Source organism: Protopterus annectens, chromosome 8.part0 (assembly GCF_019279795.1).
Source record: "Protopterus annectens isolate FY-2018-M chromosome 8.part0, PAN1.0, whole genome shotgun sequence".
Taxonomy (NCBI): Eukaryota; Metazoa; Chordata; order Ceratodontiformes; family Protopteridae; genus Protopterus; species Protopterus annectens.
This window is the reverse complement of record NC_056741.1, coordinates 854,636,015-854,648,473: the sequence shown is the minus strand read 5'-3', so window position 1 is coordinate 854,648,473 and position 12,459 is coordinate 854,636,015. Positions and strand designations below refer to the sequence as shown.

The following is a 12,459-nucleotide window of genomic DNA, read 5'->3' as shown; positions in this document are numbered from 1 at the left end:
TCTATGGTGACCAATTTTAAATCATCTTCGAACAACTCCGAACTTAAATTTCTCAGTAAATCCCAAGAATCTCTTAGTATGGCCTCCTTGTTCAGCCATATATGTTTGGTTTTAGTGTCTACGAATTTTGCTAGTGGGGTAGTTTTAGAACATTCCGCTGACACTATAGGTCTAAGAGGTGGGTTTACCTTGTCTTTGTGTATTTTTGGGATGCCGAAGATTATTGGGATCCTGGGTTTGTCTTTCTTCAGGTATAGGAACATCTTACTGTCTATCAATTCTTCCATGACCATATTCTCTAGGGCTATATCTATCTTCTTGTATGCTAAATTGATTTCATTTCTAGATACCACTTTGTATTTAGTTTGATTCATCAAAATGTCATTCATCTTTCCGTCGTATTCCGTTACATCCATAACTACGACCCCCCCACCTTTGTCGGGTTTCATTACCCTAATCCTATTGTCAGTCCTTAATTCTGTTAATTTTTCTTTTTCCTTTTGGTCCAAGTTGTCTCTGTACCCTACCTTTTTGTCTGCCTTCCCTATGGCTTCCTCCATGACTTTTTCAAAATTTTTTAACTGTGTCTGAATAGGGGGGTTGAAGGTGGATTTGTTTTTCAATACACCTTGATCATTTCTTGTCTGCCTATTATTAGGGTCCAAACCTATCCCTTCTCTAAAATAAAGCAATTCCAAGTTCATTTTCCTAATAAATGTTTTCATGTCCAACAATGTTTGTGCTCTGTTCCCTTTTGTTTTCGGGATAAATTTGAAGCCTTTTTCCATGAGGGTAAAATGCTCCTTATTTAATTCTATTTGACTGAAGTTGTAAATAGTGAAACCATTAAAAGTCCATGTGTTTCCTTCTTTGGTAATATCTTGATTCCTAATAGTGTTGTCAGATTCGGGGATTAATTCCATCTGTATCTCCCTCTTCCTCTTGGCCCCCCCTCATCTGAAAATTTGTTTCCCTTCCCCCATTCGGGTCAAAATCTGAGTACTCCCTCATTAACGGGGGAAATTCAGTATCATAATCATTATTAAATACCTCAAAATTGTCTTTCCCATTTGTTCTTTCCTTGTCTGTCCACCCTCTATGATGCCTGTAAGCATTCCTGTCAAGGGGTTTAGAATTTTTCAAGGGGTTTGGATAACATGTTTCATTCTCGTATTCTAAAATATCTCTCCTTAATTTTTCTGTCTTTCTTTTAACTAAATCAGTGCATTTTTTGTCCACATTTTCTTTCAAATTAGTAAATTTACATCGTTCTTCCCTAATTTCAAAACCTAGGTCATCCTTAATTTGTGAATCTAGAGTGTTAATCTGTTCAAGTATTATTTCAAGATTCCTTTCATTTTCATCTATTACACATTTTACAATTTGCATACCACAATTATTAAAAACTTCCACCAGTTGCTTATGGAAAATCGACCCTAATTGGACATTGTTGGGGTACTTCCAAGTCCGTAACCCCTTAGGGACGATTCTCCTGTGTAAGCATTCTCTTAGATACCCATTCTCAATAATAGTAGATTTGTATTTAAACATTAGTTTGGATATATCGTCCAACTTCTTCCTGTAAGTGTCATTATTCGTGACCCGTTTGTTATTAATGTTGTTACATTTAAAATCATGTTGTCTATTAAGCCAGAAAGCCAATTCACTTTTATCCAAAATGTCAACAGTACCTTTGTCAAGTGCCCCGCTTTGTGAACCTATCATACAGTGTTCATTATCGTCCTCCTCTTCCTGTGGTATGTTCGGCGTGTTGGCTGGGTCAAACGTTTGACCGTTCGGTCCCTTTTCCACTCCATAATCCGTTACACCACCTTGCCTGATGCGTTTACATTTCAAGCCTTGTTGTCTCCTTCCCAGCTCACACTCGCCGTCATAGTAACCTGCCGAACCCTCTTCCGGGTCAATGCTACGCTGCACCATGGTTGCACAAAGCGGAGTCAATAGATCAATGAGGGCCGTAAGTTGCCCCACAAGCTTTCTAGTTTGGCTAGCGTCTTCGTGGCCAGCTGCAGTATCCTTCTCCCTCTCCATGCCGAATCCACGACAAGTAAACACACACGGCTGGAACCTCCAAATGAACGTAATAAGAAAAACCAGAAAGTCCCAGGAGAAAGATCAGTTGAACACTTTATTCACATAAAATAAAATAAACGCTGTTAACACCATGCGTTTTCGTCTCATAGACTTCATCAGATTTACCATGTGACTTACTCTTAATACTTTATATATACATTTAAATCAATGCAGAACCAATCAAATTTCATCCTTTGTAATGACCATTTATAGTTTATAAAACCGTGACATCTACTCACTTTAAAATATAAATAACTTTGACCTACTCTAATGAATGTACTTCTTGTACTTATAAAAAATTGATAAATAACTTTGTCTAACTTTATTGTTTGCTATTGTGTACTTCTGTTGCAATTTAAAACCATTTGTAAAAACCATTTTGTAGTTAATATTTAAAACATTTAAAATGCTAGTGATAGAATTCATGTATATTCCATGAAAAAAAGAAAGAATAACTCTGCCACCTAGTGGCTGAATCCATTTTTACTAGTTAATTTTTTGCTGCTTTTAATTTTAATAGGGGTTTAATGGATATGTATTCGTTCAGTCCTGGGACTTTGTTGGCTTGCAAGTGTACCTGCCACCACAACTCTTTATAGCCAACCATTTCTTCCCAAGGACCTCCTCTTAGATCTTTCTTTATTTGGTCCAACACAAAGAATGTATACTTAAAGTTTTTACATGTTAATGAATGTCTGTAAAGTGCGTTAGTTTCCCTACTACTTCTTATGTCGTACATGTGTTCATATATTCTCTTTTTCAGAGATCTTTCGGTTTTTCCGACATAAAAAGAGGTGCATTCTGTACATATGACCAAATATACTAACCCTTGCGATTCGCAATTATAGTACCCCTTGCTTTTTATCCAGGTACCTCTACTTTCTAAAAATATCTTTTCTTCATTAAGTACAGAATCGCATTGCCTGCACCTACCACATTTATATGTGCCTAATTTCAGTGAGTTGGATCTATCCCCCTTCCTATAATTATTACTTGTCTCTAAAATACTTTTGATGTTCCTAGAATTTTTGTATATTACCCTGGGCGTCATATTTGGTAACCCTTTTAAATCAGTCAATGCCTTGAATTTGTCCCATTCCTTTTGAAATATCTCCTTTACTTTAATATTCAAAGCATTGTATTCTAATACCAATCCATGTTGGTAGTTGGGTGAACCATTTGTTAAGTAACTTTCCTTGTTTTGTTCAACTTCCTTGTCCCTTTTATTGGTCTGAATCTTCCTTTTCTTCCCAGCATTACCTCTTTTCTTATTTCATCAATGAAATCACCCACAACATTTCCCATGAAAATATTGCTTATTTAGATGATGAGATTATGAAAAAAGGTAATACATTTGAAACTAGAGTATACAGGAAGGAAACCTACGTAAACTCATTCTTACACTATGAAAGCAGCCACCCCAGTCATTGTAAGAAGAATTTGGTCAAGGGACAAATAGTAAGGGGTTCAAGGATGACCAGTGAGGATTCAGAATTCACAGAAGAATGTGATAGATTAGAAATAATGTTCCTTGAAAGAGGTTACCCAAAAACATTCATTGATGAAATAAGAAAAGAGGTAATGCTGGGAAGAAAAGGAAGATTCAGACCAATAAAAGGGGACAAGGAAGTTGAACAAAACAAGGAAAGTTACTTAACAAATGGTTCACCCAACTACCAACATGGATTGCTATTAGAATACAATGCTTTGAATATTAAAGTAAAGGAGATATTTCAAAAGGAATGGGACAAATTCAAGGCATTGACTGATTTAAAAGGGTTACCAAATATGACGCCCAGGGTAATATACAAAAATTCTAGGAACATCAAAAGTATTTTAGAGACAAGTAATAATTATAGGAAGGGGGATAGATCCAACTCACTGAAATTAGGCACATATAAATGTGGTAGGTGCAGGCAATGCGATTCTGTACTTAATGAAGAAAAGATATTTTTAGAAAGTAGAGGTACCTGGATAAAAAGCAAGGGGTACTATAATTGCGAATCGCAAGGGTTAGTATATTTGGTCATATGTACAGAATGCACCTCTTTTTATGTCGGAAAAACCGAAAGATCTCTGAAAAAGAGAATATACGAACACATGTACGACATAAGAAGTAGTAAGGAAACTAATGCACTTTATAGGCATTCATTAACATGTAAAAATTTTAAGTATAAATTTTTTGTGTTGGATCAAATAAAGAAAGATCTAAGAGGAGGTCCTTGGGAAGAAATGGTTGGCTACAAAGAGTTGTGGTGGCAGGTACACTTGCAAGCCAACAAAGTCCCAGGACTGAACGAATACATATCCATTAAACCCCTATTAAAATTAAAAGCAGCAAAAAATTAACTAGTAAAAATGGATTCAGCCACTAGGTGGCAGAGTTATTCTTTCTTTTTTCATGGAATATACATGAATTCTATCACTAGCATTTTAAATGTTTTAAATATTAACTACAAAATGGTTTTTACAAATGGTTTTAAATTTCAACAGAAGTACACAATAGCAAACAATAAAGTTAGACAAAGTTATTTATCAATTTTTTATAAGTACAAGAAGTACATTCATTAGAGTAGGTCAAAGTTATTTATATTTTAAAGTGAGTAGATGTCACGGTTTTATAAACTATAAATGGTCATTACAAAGGATGAAATTTGATTGGTTCTGCATTGATTTAAATGTATATATAAAGTATTAAGAGTAAGTCACATGGTAAATCTGATGAAGTCTATGAGACGAAAATGCATGGTGTTAACAGCGTTTATTTTATTTTATGTGAATAAAGTGTTCAACTGATCTTTCTCCTGGGACTTTCTGGTTTTTCTTATTATGTTTAGCAGAAGTATGTTGAAATTAGAATTTCGTGGAAATGTGCATGATCATGATAGAAGTTTCAAGAGACCAAGTTTGCACACACCTAAGTACCATCCACTGGTAGAAGCCTTTTATAAATTAGTGGAGGATGACCTATACAAATGCTTTGATAATAAGCATAATAATAAGTATAGGAATAAGTACAATTTGAATTTTAAGGAGTGAAAATCTTTGAAAAGATTGCAGGAAGACAATACCATAATTATCAGGCTGGCCGACAAAGGTGGGCCGGTGGTAATTATGGATAGGGATAAATATCAACATTCGATGGAAGTTATGCTGAGTGATGTCAGGCATTATTCTGTTATCAGTATGAATGAAATGGATGTTCTTAGATATAGGATTAGTTTGATGTTAGATGACATGGTCAAGAGCAACCAGTTAACTGTAGATCTATGTAAGTTCCGTGATGTCGAATATCCCACATTACCAGCTATACAAGGATTACCAAAAATTCACAAAGATGAGAATGACACCCCCCCATGAGACCAACTGTGTCCGGTAGGGGGTGGTGCACCGAGCCTTTCTCATTATATATGGAAAGGTTTTCACGTCCGCTGCTTGACACAAATATAGTGATTTTGAAGGACACCAAACTATTTTTGTTGGATTTATACAGCTTTACCAGTGGATTGGCAGTAGATATAAATTTTGTTTTTGATACTCTAGAAGTGCAGTCCTTATTCACTATCATTCTCAATATGGCAGGCATTGATTCAGTAAAACAATATTTGAGCAGACATAGTGACTATGGGGAAAGACATATAGATCTTATCTGTCTATTCCTTGAGGTTAACCTTGAGAACAATGTATTCCTTTTTGACCAGGTGATACATTTACAAAGGGATGGCATAGCTGTGGGCACCTCATGTGCCAACAACTAAGCCAACATGTTCCTGGCATTGTGGGAAGAGGATAAATTGTTCCCTGTGGATGCCTTTAAGAGATGCATTCCCTTTTATTGTCGTTTTGTGGACGTTTTCTTCATCTGGACAGGGGGTGTTGCACAGTTGGATCAATTTGTCATGAATATGAATGGAATGATCGATTATTTGAAATTTACTATGGCCTCTTCCTCTAGTAGGATTGAGTATCTGGATGTCTATAATGAGAGGTTAGATAATGGTCTCATTAATACTGGTGTCCAATGACATAGAAATACTCTGCTTCATAGGCGCAGTATGCACCCACAATATATTTTTAAAAATGTGGTGAAAGGACAAGGGATGCATGTATCTCGTCTTAATGCATATGATGGGGGTTATCATTCTAAGCTTAGTGCTCTGCAACAAAGGTTTATAAAGAGGGGGTACAGTCAAGATGAAGTACAGGAAGGACTGCAACATATAGATTCTCTCAGAGTGGGGAGAGCAAATCCTTTTTTCCCTGATAGGATAGAACATGAGGCAATAGATAGTAACTGGACACACGATTCTGAGATTAGGATAATAATGTTTTACACTATGGATAATAGGAAGATCTATGAGGTTATTGAAAGACATTGGGGGGGGGGTCCTTACCACTAATTCTGATATTAGGGACATTGTGGGTGATCGACCAAAGTTTAGGTTCAAAAATAAATTGAACCTTAAAAGGATTCTCTGTCAACCATTCGATAGGAAAGAACATGAGGTGGGTGCAGGTGCTGTCTCATATGGACAGAGTAACTTTTGTGAGTACATAGATCCTAGTGGAAGGTTCATTTATCCTGATACAGGAAAATGTTATAGATTCTCTGCTGTAGCAGGTTGTGCCACCCAACACGTGGTTTATCTTGCTGTCTGTTTCACCTGTCGGTCTTTCTATGTTGGGAAGACCGACAGGATGTTCAGGCATAGAATAAAAGAACAGTTATATGGTATAAGAGTGGGATTACTCACTAATGCACTTGCAAAACATACTCGTATGACAGGAGAAAATCATGCCCTTAGATTCATGGTCATTGACACAGTAAGGCCACATGCTCAGGGGGGAGATATTAGGAACTGCACTGAGGGAAGGGAAGTGAAATGGATTTTGAGGTTAAGGGCTGACAGCGGCAAAGGACCAAATGAAAGAGCCGCAGTGAAGCCCTTCCTCAAGGCCAGGAGGCTGCACATGGGTTGAAATCCTGTATATAAATATATGTTTTTGTACATACTGTTTTATTAAAGTTGTGATAGTATCACACATTTTATAAATGTGGCACATTAATGCAATAACAGGCTTATCCATATTGGCGTTTTCGCTATGGTATTTATTTACATTTTTGTGCATGTTTTTCACTTATATATACATATTTGAAAGGATTGTATATGTTTACAATAGTGAATTTATGCATGCTTGTGTTTTAACTTTGACAGATGCTTATGCGTTGTATACATTTTTGGTATACACTTTTGATATATATATATTTTTGAATGTAATTTTTGACTTTTTAACATCAGCTGATATCTTAGCATTTTTTTTGCTGTTAATAATTCTTTACTCTCATTTCGATGAGGAATATTACATTTAGAGTTTTATATAGGGGTTTACTATCTATTTTTGAATAAGTGATGCTGTCTCTTTATATTTTTGAAAGTTGAGATGATTAGTCCAATGTTCTGATTGGCTGGAGAATATATAATAGAAATGAAGGAAATGCAATGTCGTATCTTGATTTTGGTCTGAAGAAGCTTTATGTGAGAGCGCTTACCATTATGCTCAATAAAGAACGATTTTACTTCAAGGACTGCTTCTGTGGATTTATATATTTTTTTTGTGTGTGAGTTGCATGGTCGCTACCACTGTTTGGATTATTCCTGCTGTTTTTTATATTAATTACTATATTTATTTAAACCAAGTATCTTAAGAGTATACAGAAAAGACATAGAAGGGACATACACATATATTAGAGGTATATTTATTTAATACGGTCATAGTACTACAATAGCAAGGAACTAGAAAATATTCTATATAAACAAAGTAGATATTCATTCTAAACATATTGGATATTCATTTATCAATATTTAGATAAATGGCATCTGTATCAAAACATCAAGGAAGTAAAACAAAAACTTGATCATGCATTATATCTTGAAAACCAAAGGTATACCTACACACCTATACCTACTGTAATAATAGTATCAAGCACTCTACATAGCAGCAATGAATCACCATCCTCCTATCTATAGCTATCTATCTTATCTATATAGCATGAATTTTGAGTAAAAATAAATGTATACGTTCAGTACCACTGCAGCTTTTAAAACTATCAGATATTTAAAATAAAATAAGTCACATTAAAAAATAGTTTGCGTAGCAGGCAACATCTTATTATTTAAGTTTAAAATTATGCAGTCTCATTTAAATTTAAAATTATCTTTTCTTTTTGATTTTATGACCTGCAGTACTGAATGGTTTGGTACAATGCTAGAATAAATGTCATTACATCTCACATAGTAATTTATTGTCAGCATCAGTTTTGTTTTAATAAAGTTCTTGCGCATTTCCTCATATCAGTTTGTCTCTTGTTGAGCGAGGAAAACAACCTGCTCTGCAAATGCTTTCATGGTTGATATCCCCAAAACCCTTGTAATTCCAGGATATATTGCAGGTAGATCTGATCTATCTTTGAAAACCTTTGGCCATTTCCTCCTAGGTCAGAACTCTATGCTTTAAACAGGGGCTTGATTCTTAAATAGTCATGGAGGATTCTCCTGCAGATGGAGAGTATTGGTCTCATTAAATAAATCAGAAAATGCAAAAAGTTCATTCCGAGCTAATTTTGATAGCTTAAAAAAGTAATTGTTATTAAAACCAAACCATTGTTTCAAGTACTTTGACTGTCTCCAGTAACAGCACGAAGTATCTCTGCAACTTGCTGCATGAAGTGCTATCCAAGAATTTCATACGTCCTGTAAGTTTTCCAGTAAAAACGATATCTTCAACTCTAGTGTAAAGCTTGTTCTTAAGGAAGACCATAACAAAAAAGTGTTTCCATGGCATACAGTGATATCATTCCAAATATGCATATATGTTCACTGATATAAACCAGAACTGGATTTAAGAAAGTGCAAGCAATATGGGGATATAGTTGATAGGTGTACCCTGTCTATGTTCACTGTCTGCAAAGTACTGACATATCTGAGATGGAGTCTCCTCTTCTCCTTGGGAGAACAAATAAGACAGCAGTGCTAAAACATTTTTCACTAATCTGTCAATTGCTGAAAGAGGCAATAACCACCTAGTTGGTATATGCTTCAGAAAAGATGCAAATTCCCTGCTATAGAATTCAGAAAGTCTTTTAGATCTTGAGTTATTGTGGCAAAACAAGAAAAAAATACAAAAAAAAATATCTCCATGTGATATGTGAGCTATGTTGCATCCTTTTTGGCTGCTTTATAAATGCTGCGCCAAAAAACAGTTGGTTTTATGGAGTAATTGACTCCTTTAAGCTTGTATTCACCCCATATTTCTGGCTATAGTTCAAACATGCATTAGCAGTAGCATATCACAATACAAAGGTCCATGACAAGGACTGTTTTTCCAAAATTATTGAAATTTGCTTTGTTGTTATTGTCTGAGCAGATTCATGTGGGCCCTCATAAAACTCCAAAAGCCCTCTAGTAACTATTTCATCACTCAGAAAGTACCATACTACAAGTGGATCCCTTATTAAAGGCATCTGATGCTATAGAAGATGAAATTGCAAGCTCCTGTAGGTCCTGTAGAAGGCATTCTAGAGAGTGCAGTCCAAAATATTTCAGCCTTGGCTTCGGCCTTCATTCTTCCAAATGACATTGTTTTTCAATCTGTGACTCAGTATATTAATGGCTTGCCAGTTTCAGTCTGCAGTCCAAAGTAATACAGGAGCTACTGCGTTTCACTGTATGAATACCTCAGCTGCAATAATGTTTAACTTTGGTTCATCAAGATTTAAGTTCTTGTGCCACTTTTTCTTGAAGTAGGTCTTATGGACTTGACTCCCCCCCAACAAAAAGAAAGATTTTATTGTGTTTTTGAGTTTGGCATTGCTATATGTGATGTGAAAGACTTTGGTATTGTTAGTATGACGTGAATGAATTCTGCACTGCTAAGTGTGATGTGAATGAGTAATTGAACAGAGTTCAATAAAGCAGTCAAACTAGTTAAAGAATACAGGTTAAAGTAACTGTCACATAACGTATAGCAAAATCTTTAAATATACCACTTTCAAACTTGGTAGCTTTTAAGCTAGTAGCTGCTTGCCATATTGAACTTAGGCCTCCAGTTAAAGATTTCTAAAGATTGCTATTTTAAGATAGAAAATGCTTCTGATTGTGAATATAGTGGATTATACTATACCTGACTACCCTGTCCAATTGTAAACTTTATCTCCTCTCTTAGTAGGACAAAACATTATGTTACAGTACACTTACCTACATATCTCACCAGTATTGGTAAAATAAGATATAGTAACACTCTGTATTGTGCATGGACAGCTATAGTGCAATCACATGTATAAAGAAAAAAAGTCATTAAACTGAATGGCTGTGCTGAACTGCTAAAATTTTACAATGTGTAGTACCTTAGTGACTGCTACCTAGAACATCTAACAGATGTTAAACTACTTAAACACAAAAATAATAGTACAACACTTGCTTTGTAGAATATCACTTAATAAACTGCAAAACAAAGAGCAGATGTATCTGCCATATCATAAGTGATGGAATTTGCATTTGACATTTCAGCCATCCAGCAGTGAAGCACCTAATAATATCAATGCCGCATAGATGCCAGTTCAAATTTTAGTCATAATGCTATTTCTTTGTGCTAGCAATATGAAGCATTTTCTAAGCTTGTGTTTCCCATCTCCAGATGAAACACCTGAAGAAGAACATTACTGTCATTTGTTAGATTATATTAGAGATGTGCAACCTATTCCTAATTTTAGTACATTCACAGTTTTGTTTTTTGTGTGTGTTTGTGTGTGTGTGTGTGTGCGCGTGTGTGCATGTGTGTGTGTGTGTGTGCGCACATGTGTGTGTGTGTGTGTGTGTCTGTGTGTGTGTGTGTGTGTGAGTGTGTGTGTGTGTGTGTGTGTGTGTGTGTGTGTGCGTGCGCATGCATATGTGTGTGTGTGTGTGTGTGTGTGTGTGTGTGTGTGTGTGTGTGTGTACGTGCGTCCGCGCATACCCATGTTTGCATGTGTGTAAACACAGCTGCATACACTACTGAACAAAGCTGAACACTGTAAAAGTACAATTTTTTTTTTCTTTAACTGCATAGGATATCGTACTTGCATGCCATATCACATACTAGGCTGGCAATATTAGTTAGGAAATTAGCTCAGGTTAAGTTCAGGTTGTACGAGGTAGAATTTCAAGTATCTGTTGCACATCTTTTCACATAGGAGGATGAATTGTGAATTTCATTAATGTAGCACACTCCTGCTGTCAAGCACTGAATGGGGCCTTATGCAGTTCTGAATGGAGAGGCACGTTATGTAGCGTAAGTGGAATCCCACATTTAAATACTGCCGGTGGGGGGTTGCAGTTCATTACTGACATCAAATAAAACAAGTCCAGAGGAAATTGCACTTCAGTTTTGCACATATAACCTATAACAGAATTTTGAAAACAGAAGAAAATATATTTCTTATACTGCAACATCCTGCTTGGTATGCATAATATTTAGAATTGTAGCTGATACTTGTATATGAAGACAAGAAATTCAGAGACATCTATGTGTTAAACCTACAACCTAAGTCTAAGTTACTTTCTATAGCCTCTGCTATATAATAGGTGCCACATTGTGCTATACAAGTACATTAATACCCTCCTCATGTTCACTCTCCTTGCAGTGAAGGACAAGGAGGATGCTCACGTAGATTCTGAGGCTCGACCAATGAAGGATGAAACGTTTGGGGAATACAGGTGAGAAATGTGTGAAGTAATGAGCATAGCTGGATAACTGACAACACTGAATCACTGCATTCCAGTACAGAGCTGTTTAACACCTTGCTTTCTTAACTTTGAATGCCACCATCACTAATAATGTGGGGCCTTTTAAAACCATGTACAGTTGTCTTCGATTCATACATCTGTTTTCCCACTGTTTATAGATTCCATAATTTCTTTTGTCTGATTTTGTCCACTTTGTTTTGTTTACACAATATTGATGGGAGTTGTTTTTGCCTTTAAAGTACTATGGTATGCTATAGGTATGAAAGCCTTAAAATTGCTTGATTCAGCTCATTAGAATGACAATGAAGCCTATAGAGTTAAAATAGTGTGTCACTGAAAGAGGGATACAGAATGCAAGTCCCCAGAAATCACTAAATACTCTAACTGCCAGCCCTGTTTTATAATTGTAATGTGTGTTGTATGAACTGTAAGTATTCATGCTTTCCTTATTTTTTTAAATATTGCATCTTCTTATAATAAAATACTTTAACCCCTGAATGCTAGATATTCTTTCCTTCTGGATTCAGAATATGTCTTTCATAATAAAAGATTTTGACTACCACATTCTTTTCAAGTCTGAGTT

General features: G+C 35.7%; 1 protein-coding gene across 5 annotated transcripts in view; it reads left to right on the top strand.

The window, feature by feature from the left end:
• L1CAM (L1 cell adhesion molecule) overlaps positions 1-12,459 on the top strand; it is a 2,005,704-nt gene that overhangs the window by 1,900,126 nt on the left and 93,119 nt on the right. For all 5 annotated transcript variants that reach the window (XM_044080361.1, XM_044080360.1, XM_044080358.1 and 2 more), the window contains one exon: positions 11,774-11,846. In XM_044080361.1, the coding sequence (XP_043936296.1) occupies positions 11,774-11,846 (73 nt within the window). The remainder of the gene's footprint in view (positions 1-11,773; positions 11,847-12,459) is intronic.